The sequence below is a fragment of the Leptodactylus fuscus genome, chromosome 7 (genome assembly GCF_031893055.1).
Source record: "Leptodactylus fuscus isolate aLepFus1 chromosome 7, aLepFus1.hap2, whole genome shotgun sequence".
NCBI lineage: Eukaryota > Metazoa > Chordata > Amphibia > Anura > Leptodactylidae > Leptodactylus > Leptodactylus fuscus.
The window spans coordinates 13,101,434-13,120,415 of record NC_134271.1 but is presented as its reverse complement, the minus strand read 5'-3'; the positions used below and the strand labels follow the sequence as shown (position 1 = coordinate 13,120,415).

The 18,982-nt window shown below is 48.7% G+C and overlaps 2 protein-coding genes across 2 annotated transcripts in view; one reads left to right on the top strand and one right to left on the bottom strand.

The window, feature by feature from the left end:
• Positions 1-2,922, bottom strand: part of PRR5L (proline rich 5 like) — a 40,110-nt gene extending 37,188 nt beyond the window's left edge. Inside the window, exon 1 of the mRNA XM_075281067.1 lies at positions 2,861-2,922. The gene's annotated coding sequence lies outside the window, so the exon portion shown is untranslated. The remainder of the gene's footprint in view (positions 1-2,860) is intronic.
• Positions 2,923-5,183: 2,261 nt separating this feature from the next.
• Positions 5,184-11,764, top strand: COMMD9 (COMM domain containing 9). Its single transcript, XM_075283643.1, has 6 exons — positions 5,184-5,307; positions 9,311-9,436; positions 9,621-9,760; positions 10,216-10,250; positions 10,609-10,712; positions 11,516-11,764. The coding sequence occupies exons 1-6, from the start codon at positions 5,245-5,247 to the stop codon at positions 11,654-11,656; spliced, it is 609 nt and encodes a 202-aa protein (XP_075139744.1). The 5' UTR covers positions 5,184-5,244; the 3' UTR covers positions 11,657-11,764.
• Positions 11,765-18,982: the final 7,218 nt, after the last annotated feature.

The following is an 18,982-nucleotide window of genomic DNA, read 5'->3' as shown; positions in this document are numbered from 1 at the left end:
TTACAGCAAAGAATATTGGTATAGGTATTCCATAGATTCACTGCTCCGGTGGTAACTCTTTCATAGGATTCACAGCTCCTACCGTAAAGAATCAGTTCCTAGGGTAACAATTCCCCATATTTACAACTCTTACAGCAAAGAATCAGCTCTTGCAGCAAGTTATTTCATAGATCCACAGCTCCTGTGGTGACTCTTAGACCCCATTCACATCTGCGTTCAGGTATCCTTTCGTGAAGTTCGCTTGTTGTTTGGAAACCCGAACAAAGATGTGAACCGGGCATAACATAGACTTACTGCTCTTACAGTAAAGAACCATCTCCTGGTGTGACTATTCCTCATATTACAGTAAAGAATCATTTCCTTTGGCAGGCTATTCTGTAGCTACACAGCTCCTGTGGTGACTCTTACATAGATTCACAGCCCAAGACTCAATCCCATTTCTCTAGTACATGGAGACTATACACTATATTATATACGTTGTACCCGCAGCGACGATCATCTGATCACCGAAGATCCGCATCACTGCCATTTCCATAAATACACCGGCGACATTCCCAGCAGCGGGAACGTCTCGTAAACTTTCCCTTAATTCATTCTGTTCAGACGGAAATCTTGTGCAGTTTCCAACAGAGATCGGAAGGGCCAAGGCCGATCCATAGTCAGCTATAACAACAGCGCCACCTATAGGAGAAAATGAAAACTGCAACCGGTTTAAAGGGGTTGTTGTCAACCTTTCTGCCAAAATGCAGAATGGACCTCCTAGACCTAGAGGGATGCCACGTACCAGGCTTACCCTGGTAAGTGGAAAATGTCGGACTCTTGGCACTGCTAAAGGCCACAGCGGTGTATTTGAAGCCCGTACAGCAGGGGAAGGGTTAACAGTGCTAGGTTTATTGGGGACCAAGAAGGTTTTTAGCGTTTGTTTCCCCTCAGGAAGGAAGCGCCGTCTTCCCTCCTGAGTCCCTGACAGACGGATGGTGGTGGTGGGGGTGCACGCTACCTTGTACGTGCCAGGGGCATGGGGGGGGGGGGAGTGGATGACTGGAAAGAGATGAATCAGTGATTTCTCCAGGAGAAGATGAGGAGGGGGCGGCAGATGTTTCCTCATCTCCTGTCACATTCACCTCTTCACGTTGACATCTTCTTCCTATGTTGCAAAATGGGGGTTATTTCATACATGGGAGGGCACGACCTCTGCTACATGACATTACTTACTGCGGAAAGTTCTGCAGCTTCCTAATATCCCTGCACATCCATTTCTCACCGGTTATAAGACCTCCAGAGATAGGAACAGTCTGCACGCTGCAAGGGCATGCTGGGGGTTGTAGTTTCATAGGGCGCCATACCAAAAATTCATCTGGTCCCTTGTGGTTCCCTAATCATTGAAACTGCAGAGGAGGAATCAGCTGCTCCTGCTGAAGGGGGCGTCTGATGTGGCCTGGCACTCAAGACCTGGAACCATCAGAAATCCTAATGCCGATCATTTCGGTGTTCTTAGACTTTATATTTGGTCGCTATTTGGTGGTATTTACTACGTGTCACATGGTGTGAGAAAACCCCTCCTCTTAAAGGGATTCTACCATTAAAATCATTTTTTTTGTCGTTGACACGTAGGAATAGCTTTAAGAAAGACTATTCTTCTCTTACCTTTAGATGTCTTCTCCGCACCGCCGTTCGGTAGAAATCCCGGTTTTCGTCGGTATGCAAATAAGTTCTCTCGCAGCACTGGGGGCGGGCCCCAGCGTTAAACAGCACTGGGGGCGTCCCCAATGCTGCGAGAGAACTCTCTAGCGACGCCTCCATCTTCTTCAGGAACGGCCTCTCCACATATCTCCAGTTCCACTTACATGTATACTCCCAATCGCCCGATTTCTTTTGTGTGGCACTCCATGAGCAGGAGGGGGCATCACTGAGTGCCCACCTTAGTATTACAATCAGGCCGCTTCCTCACCTACATGGATGTCTTACTTCTCCACTATATGACCATACATTATAATTGAGGCACCAACAGAAAGGATCGCACCGGACACATCTGACATAAGACAGCCCCCATGTGCAGTGATGTGCATGGGAGGAAAAGGGTCCCATAGAAGTTTTTGTTTTTCCCTCCTGGCCCCTTTCCCACCCCCTTACTTACTTCCTAATGATCCTCTAGCGAGGGGAGTCCTGTAAAAGTTCTTACCAACCAATACAAATAAAAATCAACCATCCTGGTGGTCTGGGCCCCTCCCCTCCAGGGCCCCAGAGCAGCTCCGCTGTCTGCCTCTATGTATGTATGGTTCCCCCAGCCAAAGACATGCCCATGAATCCCTAGGCCGGCGGGAGACAAGGCGATTGTCATTTTTGGATCTCATTTAAGAAAAAAAAAAAAAGTTGCATTCTACTTTGCTGCCACCCGGTGGATATAATTAGTCATTACATTACCATTACTTTTATTCTCTTTTTGATGAGGAAATAATTCCAGTACAAATCCAATAGAAAGAAAATGTGCCTGGGAATTATAGGTAGGCATATGGCAATGCATCATATATAGTGTAAGCCTCTTACTGTAGAATAATGCAGAGAGAGGAATATAAATCTGTCTGTCAGTCTATCTATCTATCTACTCATATATACATATATATATATATACACACATTTTTTTTTATATAATCCTTATGGGAACATTAATGTGCTGTATCTGGGTGGTGGGCCACCACTGATCACTGATTTTGGGCCACAAAACCCCTTTAATTCACAGAGTTCCACAAGGAGCTGCTCCACATTGCTAGCCGTGGCTAGTGACTTTTTTACCTTTCGATGCCCAGTATCGGTTTTATGGCCCAATTTTTCACATTGTCTCTATCTATAAAGCACTCACCTGTTACAAACATACCACGTTGGATCCCGATGAGCGGCGCCGTCGGATTTATAATGTGGTAATATCAGGTACGGAGCAGTCGCTGTCATGAGGGGTAGGAGAGATAAGCGGTGAATTGTGCCGGATCGCCAGGGGTAGAGCGAAGCGAATCCTACAAAAATCAGAGAGAGAGAGTCAGTGAGAATGAGAAGACTCCATCACATGATCCTATACACAGAGCGAAACCCTCCGCACGTATCCCCTACAGTCAGCTCGGAGAATGGCTGACGTCTTACCCTCATGAGTCAGAACATTTGCATTACTAACACTTCATGGATGGGTTCATCTTCAGTTTTGCAACATATAAGATGATGGAAGTGGAACTACAGATGAGGATGTGCGCGATCGCCAGCTATCACATCACACCCATGTCTGTGTCTTGATTGATAGGATCGTAAGGCTATAGTCACACCACAAGCTGCAACAAATGGATGAAGCAGTCAGATTTCATGGGTGATGGGTGAATCACCCACGGGATAAGGGATCAATGAAAAACGGACATGTGCTGTTTCTTATGGAGCGCTTACATGTGAATAACCTGTTTCGAAAATGGTCACGTGACGGCTGTTTTTCATATTGTTATGAATATGGTCCGAACAATCTGCAAGTAACTCAAGGTTCACACCTGCACTTGGGTTTACGTTCTTCGGGACCCGAAAAATAGAAGCCCAATCCGCTTAAAAAGTGGAAACCCGTGGACCCCATAGACTATAATGTGAATAGCCCCCAACCACATACAGTGAATTTAAAGGGCTTGTCCAGGAATTACAGCTCTGGACCAGGAGGCGTGGGAAGGTGGAAGATCAAAAAAATCCCATACATACCTGTCGCTGGTAGTCCAGTGTACGCTGTTAGAGATGAGCGAGTACTGTTGGGATCAGCCGATCCGAACAGCACGCTCCATAGAAATGAATGGATGCACCTGGTACTTCCGCTTTGACGGCGGCCGGCCGCTTAACCCCCCGCGTGCCGGCTACGTCCATTCATTTCTATGCGAGCGTGCTGTTCGGATCGGCTGATCCCAACAGTACTCGCTCATATCTATACACTGTCGTGGTCTGGTCCAGCGACACCCGGGGACTTGTTCCGATGTACCGTAAGTCCTCACCGCATGTGACCGTAGACGCCAATCAATGGACAAGGAAAGGACCCCGGACACCACCAGTGACACATGTGAGTGACATCCGGGACCTTTCCTATGATTGGCCTCAGGGGTCACGAGTGGTGAGGACTTCTGCTTGAACGAGACACAGACACCGCTAGACCGGACTACGGCGGGTGATACTGGAGCGCTGGGGACAGGAAAATACGTGTTTTTTTTAAAAAGATTCACTTTCCCGGGTTCCAGGCCCCGAACTGTAATTCTTAGACAATCCCTTTAATGCAGATGAGTGACGGATATTAAAAAAATGGCATCACATGGGCGTCAAAATAACGCATAAGGATAGCCATGTGAACAGAGCCGTAGATATCAATGGGTTATAAAACAGTCCTGTGATGGCTGTTGGAAAAATAGTCAGGACACAGGGCTGTCATATACTGTCGTGTGAATAAGCCCCTTCAGAGGGCCTCGATGGACGGACACCGCCATTTTTCATGGATGTTAGGTGTATGGAGAATGCACTGACAATCTGCACGTCTGACCTTGTACCTCAGTGTCTGGCGTCAGTAATAGGGGGCGCTGTGTCTGACGGCGTTTAAGCATAGGGACGCGGATTTTGACGCCGAATCCACCTCAAAATCCGCCCCCCTCCCAATAGAAGTCTATGTAGACCGTGTTCTTTTTTGCGTTATGGTGTGTTCTCGCTCGCGCAAAAAAAGAAGCAAGCTTCCCCTGATTTAGCCGCGGCGTCCACCTCGCGACAGCCCCCTCCGGACTAGGCCTATTCTCATTTGCGCCTACTCCGGAACTGGAAGCTGTAACAGTCGCACTTTGGTTTTATTCTGACGCGACTTCCCGCCCAAAATCAGGACCAAAATACGCGGTCACTAGCCCTGTGTGAACTAGCCCTAAGTCTACACGTTGCGGAACAAAAGGCATCAAAACCGCAATGAAAAAAAACGCGCACATTATTTTGGCCATAGCAACCACAGCCCTCACTGCTGTAGATGACCTAGAAGCTGATTGGCTGCTGTAAAGATATGGGGAGGAACCAGTCAAACCTTAACGACCAATCAAGTAACAGCTTCTATTTTGTGGTAACATGAAAGCAGTGATGTGATTGGTTTACCCTGTCCGTACACCGCAGGGCTCCGGCATCGGATGTGCTGATGAGAAGAACTACAACTCCCAGAAGGCTTCGCGGCCGGGACTCGCCCTGACAGGGACACGTGATGAGAGTCACATGACCGGAGAGATGGCGGCTCTGCCGGAGACTGTGTTTCCAAGCCTGCAGCTCCTGCTAAAGGTGAGAGAAGAGCCGGCGAGGTGTTGTGTGAGGGAAGAGGTCCAGTATATCAGGTGAATACAGCCTGGGTGTTACATGGAGGGGACTACAAGTACCAGCAAGCAGTGCAATCCTGTGTGTTATAGGGGGAGGACTACAAGTACCAGCAAGCAGTGCAATCCTGTGTGTTATAGGGGAGGACTACAAGTACCAGCAAGCAGTGCAATCCTGTGTGTTATAGGGGGAGGACTACAAGTACCAGCAAGCAGTGCAAACCTGTGTGTTATAGGGGGAGGACTACAAGTACCAGCAAGCAGTGCAATCCTGTGTGTTATAGGGGGAGGACTACAAGTACCAGCAAGCAGTGCAATCCTGTGTGTTATAGGGGGAGGACTACAAGTACCAGCAAGCAGTGCAATCCCGTGTGTTATAGGGGGAGGACTACAAGTACCAGCAAGCAGTGCAATCCTGTGTGTTATAGGGGGAGGACTACAAGTACCAGCAAGCAGTGCAATCCTGTGTGTTATAGGGGGAGGACTACAAGTACCAGCAAGCAGTGCAATCCCGTGTGTTATAGGGGGAGGACTACAAGTACCAGCAAGCAGTGCAATCCTGTGTGTTATAGGGGGAGGACTACAAGTACCAGCAAGCAGTGCAATCCCGTGTGTTATAGGGGAGGACTACAAGTACCAGCAAGCAGTGCAATCCTGTGTGTTATAGGGGGAGGACTACAAGTACCAGCAAGCAGTGCAATCCCGTGTGTTATAGGGGGAGGACTACAAGTACCAGCAAGCAGTGCAATCCCGTGTGTTATAGGGGGAGGACTACAAGTACCAGCAAGCAGTGCAATCCTGTGTGTTATAGGGGGAGGACTACAAGTACCAGCAAGCAGTGCAATCCCGTGTGTTATAGGGGGAGGACTACAAGTACCAGCAAGCAGTGCAATCCTGTGTGTTATAGGGGAGGACTACAAGTACCAGCAAGCAGTGCAATCCTGTGTGTTATAGGGGGAGGACTACAAGTACCAGCAAGCAGTGCAATCCTGTGTGTTATAGGGGAGGACTACAAGTACCAGCAAGCAGTGCAATCCTGTGTGTTATAGGGGAGGACTACAAGTACCAGCAAGCAGTGCAAACCTGTGTGTTATAGGGGGAGGACTACAAGTACCAGCAAGCAGTGCAAACCTGTGTGTTATAGGGGGAGGACTACAAGTACCAGCAAGCAGTGCAATCCTGTGTGTTATAGGGGGAGGACTACAAGTACCAGCAAGCAGTGCAATCCTGTGTGTTATAGGGGGAGGACTACAAGTACCAGCAAGCAGTGCAATCCTGTGTGTTATAGGGGAGGACTACAAGTACCAGCAAGCAGTGCAATCCTGTGTGTTATAGGGGGAGGACTACAAGTACCAGCAAGCAGTGCAATCCTGTGTGTTATAGGGGAGGACTACAAGTACCAGCAAGCAGTGCAAACCTGTGTGTTATAGGGGAGGACTACAAGTACCAGCAAGCAGTGCAATCCCGTGTGTTATAGGGGGAGGACTACAAGTACCAGCAAGCAGTGCAATCCTGTGTGTTATAGGGGAGGACTACAAGTACCAGCAAGCAGTGCAATCCCGTGTGTTATAGGGGGAGGACTACAAGTACCAGCAAGCAGTGCAATCCTGTGTGTTATAGGGGAGGACTACAAGTACCAGCAAGCAGTGCAATCCTGTGTGTTATAGGGGGAGGACTACAAGTACCAGCAAGCAGTGCAATCCTGTGTGTTATAGGGGGAGGACTACAAGTACCAGCAAGCAGTGCAATCCCGTGTGTTATAGGGGGAGGACTACAAGTACCAGCAAGCAGTGCAATCCTGTGTGTTATAGGGGAGGACTACAAGTACCAGCAAGCAGTGCAAACCTGTGTGTTATAGGGGAGGACTACAAGTACCAGCAAGCAGTGCAATCCTGTGTGTTATAGGGGGAAGACTACAGGTACCAGCAAGCAGTGCAATCCTGTGTGTTATAGGGGGAGGACTACAAGTACCAGCAAGCAGTGCAATCCTGTGTGTTATAGGGGAGGACTACAAGTACCAGCAAGCAGTGCAAACCTGTGTGTTATAGGGGGAGGACTACAAGTACCAGCAAGCAGTGCAATCCTGTGTGTTATAGGGGGAGGACTACAAGTACCAGCAAGCAGTGCAATCCTGTGTGTTATAGGGGAGGACTACAAGTACCAGCAAGCAGTGCAAACCTGTGTGTTATAGGGGGAGGACTACAAGTACCAGCAAGCAGTGCAATCCTGTGTGTTATAGGGGGAGGACTACAAGTACCAGCAAGCAGTGCAAACCTGTGTGTTATAGGGGAGGACTACAAGTACCAGCAAGCAGTGCAATCCTGTGTGTTATAGGGGGAAGACTACAGGTACCAGCAAGCAGTGCAATCCTGTGTGTTATAGGGGAGGACTACAAGTACCAGCAAGCAGTGCAAACCTGTGTGTTATAGGGGGAGGACTACAAGTACCAGCAAGCAGTGCAATCCTGTGTGTTATAGGGGGAGGACTACAAGTACCAGCAAGCAGTGCAATCCTGTGTGTTATAGGGGGAGGACTACAAGTACCAGCAAGCAGTGCAATCCTGTGTGTTATAGGGGGAAGACTACAGGTACCAGCAAGCAGTGCAATCCTGTGTGTTATAGGGGAGGACTACAAGTACCAGCAAGCAGTGCAAACCTGTGTGTTATAGGGGGAGGACTACAAGTACCAGCAAGCAGTGCAATCCTGTGTGTTATAGGGGGAAGACTACAAGTACCAGCAAGCAGTGCAAACCTGTGTGTTATAGGGGAGGACTACAAGTACCAGCAAGCAGTGCAATCCTGTGTGTTATAGGGGGAAGACTACAGGTACCAGCAAGCAGTGCAATCCTGTGTGTTATAGGGGAGGACTACAAGTACCAGCAAGCAGTGCAAACCTGTGTGTTATAGGGGGAGGACTACAAGTACCAGCAAGCAGTGCAATCCTGTGTGTTATAGGGGGAGGACTACAAGTACCAGCAAGCAGTGCAATCCCGTGTGTTATAGGGGGAGGACTACAAGTACCAGCAAGCAGTGCAATCCTGTGTGTTATAGGGGGAGGACTACAAGTACCAGCAAGCAGTGCAATCCTGTGTGTTATAGGGGAGGACTACAAGTACCAGCAAGCAGTGCAAACCTGTGTGTTATAGGGGGAGGACTACAAGTACCAGCAAGCAGTGCAATCCTGTGTGTTATAGGGGGAGGACTACAAGTACCAGCAAGCAGTGCAATCCTGTGTGTTATAGGGGAGGACTACAAGTACCAGCAAGCAGTGCAATCCTGTGTGTTATAGGGGAGGACTACAAGTACCAGCAAGCAGTGCAATCCTGTGTGTTATAGGGGAGGACTACAAGTACCAGCAAGCAGTGCAATCCTGTGTGTTATAGGGGAGGACTACAAGTACCAGCAAGCAGTGCAATCCCGTGTGTTATAGGGGGAGGACTACAAGTACCAGCAAGCAGTGCAATCCTGTGTGTTATAGGGGGAGGACTACAAGTACCAGCAAGCAGTGCAATCCTGTGTGTTATAGGGGGAGGACTACAAGTACCAGCAAGCAGTGCAATCCTGTGTGTTATAGGGGGAGGACTACAAGTACCAGCAAGCAGTGCAAACCTGTGTGTTATAGGGGGAGGACTACAAGTACCAGCAAGCAATGCAATCCTGTGTGTTATAGGGGAGGACTACAAGTACCAGCAAGCAGTGCAATCCTGTGTGTTATAGGGGGAGGACTACAAGTACCAGCAAGCAGTGCAATCCCGTGTGTTATAGGGGGAGGACTACAAGTACCAATAGGTAGGGACAGCCTGTGTTACAGGGAGATGGACTACAAGTACCAGCACACAGGGAAAGCCTGTATGTTGCATGCAGGAGGACTACAAGTCGCAGCATGCACCGAGAGTCATTACACCCAACCCTTTTTTTCACAGCTGAGGGTTTGTTACACTTTTATCCTTTCTCTCTCTTGTACTTTCTTAGGCCTCCTCCAAGGACGTGGTCCAGAAGCTCTGCAGAGACTCTTTCCCACGCTCGGCCCCCGACTCCATCCAGCTGATAGACAGCGTGTCCTCCCACCTGTCCGTCACCGCAGAGGAGGCCGCGCAGGTCGGTGGATATAAAAATTTAAAGGGATCCATCACTGAAATCTGTAAGATAAAGCTGAGCTGATTTGGTTCAGATTTCTCTCTGTCAAGTTCCTTGCAGATTCCTGGTGTGAACAATCCCTTACTGATGTGTATTCTGTGTGATAAGCCGGTGGCAGCCCCTGATCTCTCCTCCTGTGTGATAGGTGATACACGCGCTGCACTCCCTCGCCCGCCATGTGGTATACAAAGGCCTGACCTCTGCGGAGCAGATTCTTGCCGTCTTCCCAGACGACTTTCACCAGAACCTGAAGAATCTCCTGACCAAAATCATCCTGGAGAATGTGTGAGTCGCCGACCTTGTGTCTGCTCTATGGCCGATTCTGCAACCTGCTAATATACTCTGTGAACAGCAACACCCCCTCCCCAACTGGCAGCAGCTTTGCCCCCCTTCCCAAAATTCACCCTCAGCCGTGAACATGTCTGTCCTGATTCCTATTCAGTGACAGCAAAAAAGGTATCAAAATCTGATATTATACATTTGATTGAGTTACAACGGATGCAGTTTTGTGACTTCCTGTAGGGGGCGCTGCAGAACGTTTCTAATATTTAGGTGAAATGGAAGGGTTTTACACCAGGTCAGAGGCCATTAAAAGATCCCTCTTAGTAGTATTGATCCCGGCCACATAGCTATGGCTGACGGCGCTGTAGGGCGGTGACATTTATGATCCATTATTTTAAGCAATGCTATAAACAGAGGCCATAACCTGCTCGTAAATTCTACCGTATGTGTCTCTGCAGATCTGCCTGGAGAAGTGACGCCCAGAACACAAGCAGTAAGTATACATGGCTGCCGTGAAACTATTCCTTGCCATTCCAGGAAAACTGGCTGATAACAGGGAACACTAGATTGTATTCAGCCCTACTGATAGCAAAACAAAAAAATTCACAATATACCAGATCACATCAGAGGAACGAGGGGGTAAGTAAGTGGCCGTTGCATGTGGATACGCTGGTCATCATGTAATACTAAATTTCCCCTGTAGAGGCCACTGCAGGAAACCTCTATAGAGCCAGGCCTTGTGACAAGTGGTGTAATTAGTCAGACTCACCACATGACTGGTATTGGCGCTGCTGAGCATGTAGCATATACAGTATATATACTCCGTATACCGACGTTTCTCTCTCTTGTAGTCTCCTTGCCGCGCCTGGTAGATATGGACTGGAGAGTGGACATCAAGACCTCATCAGACTCTGTCACAAGAATGGCGGTACCTACCTGTCTGCTGAAGATGAAGGTGAGTGGACGATTCAATAGCTGATCTCTATGGATGTTACATCTCCATTTACTATAAGTCGTTTTGTCATGTGACCTCCAGCCTGACTACCAGGCCAGAGCTTGTCCTTCTGTGTAGCCGGGTTGTCAGCCTCTCCTTCGTGTAGATCTTCTTGTGATCTCAGACCCCTCCTCATTATTTGTACCTTATCTATGGAGCAGGAGGGCAGTTCTTTACTAGGTGCAAATTTCTAAAATTCCCCTGTCTGTACTATCTATGGTTGCTGTGTGCAGAAACTCCAGTGTATCCCATAAGCTTTAAACAGCTCTCCACGACTCACACTGCCTATCTATATGATTTGTGTGTACCGTGTGCAGAATCTACAGTGTATCCTCTGTCATACAGCTTGTGACTTCAGTTGAGTCCACACTGTTTTTTGGAGCTGATTATGAGAGCCGTCCGTATAGAAGAGATTGATCAGCGTTGACAAACGAATCAGAAAGCACCTCTGGTTTTGTGCTGCGGGTTCCACAGTGTGTTGAAAAAAAAAAAAAAAAAACAGTGTGGACACAGCCTTGCACTTGCTGTGTGTTCTGTGTGCAGAATCTCCTGTGTATCCTATGAGATTCTGCATCACATTTCACTTCCATGCCTCCTGCTTGTAAGAGCTGACCATGAAGAAGTCGCGGCAGGAAGGACAGGCTGAAGCTGCTTTATATATAAGTGGCGGCAACAGAAATCCAGAGCTGCGTAGATAGAAGAATTTTTATTGTTTGTCCGTTTTTTTGGCGCCTGACATTATATATGTGCGACTTATTCCCCAGATCCAGGAGGACCCTGGTCTGTGTGAACTGGAACCAGCAACATCCACCCTGACCATGGAGCTAAGTAAAGAAACCCTGGACACCATGTTGGATGGACTGGGCCGGATACGGGACCAGCTGTCTGCTGTGGCCAACAAGTAGCGAATGACCCCCACGAGATACGTCCGGAACGTTCCGCCCATCGCTGCAGACGTCACAGGCGATAAAACTGCATTTCCTGTAAATATTTTTTTCCAGTATTACACTTTATAAAGCGTTGCGTGGCTGCGGACTCCTTATTGTAGTGGCCGTGTATCTCCTGTCAGTACAAGAGCTGGAGCGCCCTCTCCTGGCATTGAGTTGTCACCCAGCTTTCCTAGACCCCTAAGCAGCAGATCTTCTTAAGAGGAAGGGGACAGATGTGATATCTACAGGATCGGTAGGGGTCAGACAACCACAACTGCAGTACCCCATTGCCACCGCCACAGTATACAGAGCCAAAAGCTGTATACAGTGTAGAGAGACGTACATTGTAGTGGTGGCACCAGGGAATTGCAACTCTGTTCCCATTCACTTTCATCCATATACCTAGTATACAGCTTCTGGCTGCCAGATCAGCTGATCAGCGCGGGTTCCGGGTGTCATATCCCCACCAATGTAATACTGATGACCTATTTCACAAGGGCCTTGGACAACCGCTTCATAGGGGTTTGCTGGGACAATGATATTGAGCTGCACTTCCCCCACACATACATTAGTCACATGGCCATGCTGCAGCTCAGTCCCCCTTCAAATGAATGAGGCTGAGCTGCAATACCAGGTACGGCCTCAATACAATGTACAGCGCTGTGCTTGGTAAATAGTGAAGAGGCCTCAGCAACCAATAGCCACGTCCCCTTTATGGCTGTATTTGAGGCTCTTCTCCACCAAAGCCTTATCTATATTATAGTTTATACTGTGCTGCAGTATAAAGCATGGAGGAGAGATAGAAGACCAGGATGAATTTATGAGACAGGAGACTTGTTTTACCACTTTAGACTCTCTTTACAGCTTAGACCAACAGATAAGTTGCAGTCTAGGATCACTACGCCACCGATGTAGCAGTGCTGCCACTGTCAGGTACGGGTCGTCCATAGTGTAGCGGATTAGATCTATTTAGATGTTTATCAAAATTGCAGGGGACGCCTCCATGTCATGACGCAGCCCTGGTCTCACGACCTGCGTCTCATGTATCTAGGCCGTTCTTGGAGCAGGTGAGTCTGTCCCAGGTTGTCTCCTATAAGTAATACACACGATGGTTGTCACTACATTGTGCTGCACATGCCACCCCGCTTCCCTCCAGCAGGTGGTGCTGTCATTCTTTCAGTAGTGCAGCCTGCGGTGACAGCTGGCTTCATTCTCTCAGTGGAAGAGTTTGGTCTCTGAGGACAATGGGGTCAGGAAAGTGCTTTGTGCAGCTTCAGCGATCCACCCAGCTGTGAACATTCCTTTAATGCCGTCTATCCCGGCTCCACAATTCTCTGGAGTTTCGCAGCCCTAGTTATCTGCAGGTGGAGCGGCCCTGCTAGAAGAGGCCACATTGTCCACATCACTCGCGCACAGGCTTTACAAGAGCAAATTTCCCCTTACCGAGAAGCAGTGTCTAGAAATGAGCCTTGACTACTCTGTTACACCTCCTGGCAGCAATGGTGGAGTTGTAAGCTACAAGACCCATTTGTGATGCATTACTCTGCATGATTGGGGCTGAGCCGCCATATTGTACAGTAGTATTCCATTATGTGAGTCGCTCTTTGCTCTGGCTGCCGCAGTCACTGTCTATTACAGCCATAAAGCATGTGCTTGCCGAAATGCAACTTGTTTGTTGCAGATTTTGCTGCTTTTTTTTTGAGCCAAAACCAGAAGAAGGGGCGACGAACTTCCCATATAGTTCACATTCCTTTCGTGGCCATTCGCCCGACTACCTCATACACATGCACACTTGGCTCAACCACTGACCGCACACATGAACCCCACTTTCCACCAAGTACGTGTCCCCTCTGAGGACTGGGGTGGTCCCTATCTGCTTCATATTCCCGTCCTCTCCTGCCCCTTGACATTTGACCTTGTCGGTGTCGCCCCCGGTCTCCGTTATACAGGAGCTCTCCTAATCTTCGTGTTTTGTTCCGACGCCATCGCAGTTTCTGCAGATGATTCAGAACTTCAAAGCCCTTCTATAAATAGCCGCCTTGTTTTCTTATTGTCTTTCCTTTTTTTTCCCTCTGATTTATTCGTCAATGTTAAAAATGCAAATCTGCCAGTGTGTAAAACGGCGAAGCTTTGTAGTGCGCGGCGGCAGCGACGGCGGCTGATTAATCCCGGCATTGATGGTCTGCTTTATAGAAGGTGTCACAATCAATGCACGAGGCGGGGACAGACAGATCCTGCTGCAGAACAGGCCTGGGCTCGTGGCTGGATAGAGTTACCCTCCCTACGGTGGTGGCGGAGACTGTCAGCTGCTTACTGATCCTCTCCCTAATCCCCTGTCTGTGTTTTGGTGCACGCGCTCAACTCGGGGGACACAGGTGGCGTCTGCGACCGGCCCAGCAAGTGAGAAGGAATGTCAGTAATGCCGGGGAGTCTGACCCTTCGCTGGCGCTATCGCAACGAGCTGTGATTTAAAGGGATAGTTTTGTCAATGGCGCTGTATAGGGGGGAAAAAATTACTGTAAGACTTGTATGGGCATGAGAGGGCACAGCGTTACTATACATGTTTATACAGTCCACAAGGGGGCATCATAGTGTGAATGTTGCGTGATATAACATACTCAACAAGCCTTGGGGTGCAACAGTCTAATAACTAATGGCGGCCATTAATGTGTTTATTGTAACATTGTATGTCAAGCCATGTCAGGTCTGGGTCTCGTTGCCAGGTCGGGGTCGGCACCTGTCAGGTTTGGGTCTCATTGCCAGGTCAGGGCCTGCAGCCTGGTCACCACCTATCAGGTGTGGGTCTTGTTCCCAGGTCAAGGACTAACTCCAAATTCCCTAATGGGGTGTCTGAACTAGACCTTCCTCTTAAAGGGGTAGTATGATTGTAACAGAGAAATAATAATAGTCTAATTTTGATCCCAGAAACAGCGCCACTCTTGTGCATGGACAGTGTCTGGTATTGCAGCTCAGCCCCATTCAAGTGAATAGATGTAGACTTAAAGGGATTGTTCAGGAATTAAAGTACTTGGGTGGGAGGCCTGTCCCTATCCGACCTAATATGGCTGACAGTCTTCCAGTCCCTCTCCCGGTTCCTTCTCCGCAGCCATTGTGTATTGTCAGCTGGCTGAACGCCATTCACGTTTTCAGTTTTGCTCCGCTCTTCAAGGCAGAAACTAAAAGATAAAAACCGTTTTGTCTCAGAGAGAAAATTGAGGAATCGGACGTTCTCCTCGGCCGCCGCAGCTCAGCTTGAATCTGAAAATAATTGACAGTAAATACAACCGGTGCCATTAGATTTGTGCGGAGAGTCTATTCAAAGGGATGACCTGCACCGGAGCGCCAACCTGCCGAGACTGATACAATGGCTGCCATGTGCGCTGAGTCAGGGCCTTGTCACAGAATGTATTCACATCCTGAGCAGGAGCGGTCGCCTTTGATAGTTGTCTCCTCTGGTGACAGCCGGCTTCTTCCCAGGGCAGATTGATGTCTTTGACCTTGCGGGGTCACTGGGGTCTCCGTGACATCAGATCATATGGATGTCAAAAGCATCCGGTGTCTAAACATGTTCCAGAGGATTATCCGCTCCCTTTCATGTACTTTCTCTGTGTGTCAGGTTTGCTCCGTTTCTTGCTTAATGACCATTTTCGACAGTTTTCGGCGCCAGCTTCTTATTTCTAAACCAACAACAAAGACAGCTCTTGACCTGGGGAGGAAAGGGTTATTTTCTGCTCTAAGCCCCTTTGATGCTCCTATTATGGATAGATTCTTAGATTTAAGCTTTAGGAAGAAGACTATTCATTTACTAGATTAAAGAAGACTTTTTACCTACTCCAACTCTGCTTCCTTCAATAGGCGCCGCTCGGCTGATTCCGGTGCAGTTGGAATTTTTTCTCTAGCCCCTACCGTTCTTGAACTATCAATGTTGTTAGTTTCAACACTCAATTGGCTAATTAGGGTCAGGTGGGCGGTTCTCAGCTGCAGCAGGTAGTCTGAGACACGCCCACCCAACAGTTGAAACTGTCTGCACTGATTTCTCAGGAATGGTTGAGGCTAGAGAAAAAATTCCAACTGCCCCAGAATCAGTGGAGTGGAGCCTATAGAAAATACAAAGAACAGGAGTTGTTTGAGGTGATGAAAGGTCCCCCTTTAAGGAACTGCATTACGAGTATTTGCCTAATACCTGTTGTTGGATTAATTCCAGTTTATGGTTTGATTGCAACTGGACTGAAGTAAGGAAAACTTATCAAGAGAGGAGTTGATATTAAAAAAAAAAGTTACGTATGGGACAATTGCTTATCATGCAATTCCATAAAGTGGTTATTAAAGTGACACAAAATGTGATCAAGAAATGTGATGTCACTGGCACAAGGAAGAGGCCGCCACACTAGTGAGTGCAACGGCCTGTTCAGATTGTTGATGGGGACTCTTTAACCCTTCCCAAATCCTGCATAGAGTGCACAGATTATATGGAGGCACTCCTGCAATAATCTCCATATATATGATCTCCCCAATTACGATACATTAGGTCCTCGCCGCTGTATACCCACAGTTATAATCCCAGGCCTTTAGAGCTGGATTAGCTCTTACCTGTATACCAGTGCGTGTAATTCAATGGCTGCTCTCCAGTCTCCCGGGACTCAGAAGTCGCCGCCGCTGTTGACCTGTGAAATTGGTAAACACGAAGAATCAATGGAGCCTTACCTGACAAATAATACAGCCGGGGACAGGAAGCGGACTGATACTTGTCACATGTCACGCTTCTCACCACCTCATTTCACAGCATCCGGATGATTTGGGCCCAAAAATACAACAGATGTAATAGAAAAATGATGAGAGCCAGAAGAATAGACGGACGGAGGATACGTGGCCAGGCAGGAACCTCTGTGCGAGTAGATAGTCACTTACAGAGGGGAGGGGGTGTGATAGCTCCTGAGTCTTCTGAGGGGAGGGGGTGTGATAGCTCCTGAGTCTTCTCAGGGGAGGGGGTGTGATAGCTCCTGAGTCTTCTGAGGGGAGGGGGTGTGATAGCTCCTGCGTCTTCTCAGGGAAGGGGGTGTGATAGCTCCTGCGTCTTCTCAGGGGAGGGGGTGTGATAGCTCCTGCGTCTTCTCAGGGGAGGGAGTGTGATACCTCCTGCAACTGGATATGGGGCCTGCCACCTTATAGACCTTTACTTGCAAGACTTGCACTTACCCATACCCGCTCTCTTCCACATCCACCGCTTAGACCTCCAGGGGGCGATGAATATTTTCATCACTCCTCGTCCCTGATGCTGTTCAGTGGCATGATGTAATATGTGTCGCCCCCTGGAGGGCTAAGCTGAGGAGGTTGTGGGGATGGGTAAGGGGAAATCTGGCGTTAATTGCTGGAGTAATCCAATAGGTACTGTCCTAAAGTATCGTTATCGTTGGGGGGGGGGGGCAGTCAAGGGGGCCCTTATTGTATTGGGGTCTGCAACAGGGACAGTATATTGTATGGGGCCTGATAAAGGGTCAATATACTGTGGGGGAATCGGTAAAGAGGGCATTATACTGAGGAAGTGGGGCCAGTCAAAATTTTGCTCTTTCATAACAACCTCTGCATGTACTCTGGGGACACATGAGGGGGTGTGGTCACAGGGGGTGGTGCCTAATACTAACATGAGGGGGTGTGGTCACAGGGGGTGGTGCCTAATACTAACATGAGGGGGTGTGGTCACAGGGGGTGGTGCCTAATACTAACACATGAGGGGGTGTGGTCACAGGAGGTGGTGCCTAATACTAACACATGAGGGGTGTGGTCACAGGGGGCGGTGCTTAATAACAGTCACAGGTGAGGGCGTGAATACAGGGGGCGGTGCCTTACAGTATACTAACAGTCACAAGTCAGGGTGTGGATATGGGGCGGTGCCTAATCCAAAAAGTCCAGTAGAGAGGCGAGGCCTAGACACAGGTGGTGGTTCCTAATATTAACAGATTCAGAAGGACCATGCTATCTAATTCCTAGTCCGATCTTGACACCCAGGAAATGACCTGTGGACTTCCCCTTTAAATATTAATACATTGTATCAAACCTTCATAACAGGGGATACAATTGTAGCGAAGTCTCCCTGTGAGAAGTCTTGGGCTTTATTCTTCAGCAAGTCGAGGTCTGGAGAATGGAAATACAAAGTATATTAGGAAGTTTCGGGAGCCGCCTCCAGGCCTTGTGATGCTGGGGCAGGTGTAGGGGTATTTTTTGGCTTTCTGCGGGGTCACCTGAGGACTGGCAGTCTCCAGTGAAGTTCCTGCGGAGTTGTTAGATGAAGTGACGGCTGATGTAGAAGATTTCACGTCTTGGTCGCGGCAGCGGCGGGTAAGTGCTTTGTGTTACGAGCACCCACTCTGTTTTTATCTCGCTCTGCATTTACTGTTCTTCTCTGAGCGCGGATTCTGTCTTCTCGAATCCCCAGGGGCGAGTAATTTATGTACGTGTGTGCACGGCGCCAATCTGCTGCGGTAACGGGTACAGTTATCCATACAGCCTGTTACCGATGCCCGGCTATATAAAGAGGGCGTTTGCCCTATTATGTCGCCTTACGGTCTAACCTAAAATTTTGGGAAAATTGTGGCTCGTTGCAAGACCTATAAAGAGCTAAAGATGCGCCAAATGTATCATGAGTCAGAAAAACTCCTAATTTCGGCCTGCTTGCTGATGGTTTCCATCTGATAACATCAGAGGTGACATGCCCATTAAATATTATTAGTATCCGATATTGGATCTGCCCCCAATGTCTATTATTTGGGGTCTGGTCTGCGGCATGAGCGGTGACATCAGGTCGGTGCGGGAAGGTAATTGTCTCCTGTAATTGTCTCCGGTTCGGCGCGGCGGTGTCAGCTTATTTCCTGCACCGTTGCTTTACAACAGCAAAAAAAAAAAAGAAGAAAACGGTTGCGATCCCCTAAGGCTCGGGAGTTATTTACTTAGTACATGAAGCTCCTCTCCAGATCTGTGAAGAGTGTGACAGTCACTTCTGTGCTCTGCAGAACAACAACCCCGCCCTCCGCTGCGTCTACTCCTCCGCTACATCTGCTCCTCTGCTAGGTCTGCTCCTCCGCTACATCTGCTCCTCCACTAGGTCTGCTCCTCCGCTACATCTGCTCCTCCACTAGGTCTGCTCCTCCGCTACCTCTACGGCCCTGCTACGTCTACTCCTCCGCTACGTCTACTCCTCCGCTACGTCTACTCCTCCGCTACGTCTACTCCTCCGCTACGTCTACTCCTCCGCTACGTCTATTCCTCCGCAACGTCTACTCCTTTGTTACGTCTACGGCCCTGCTA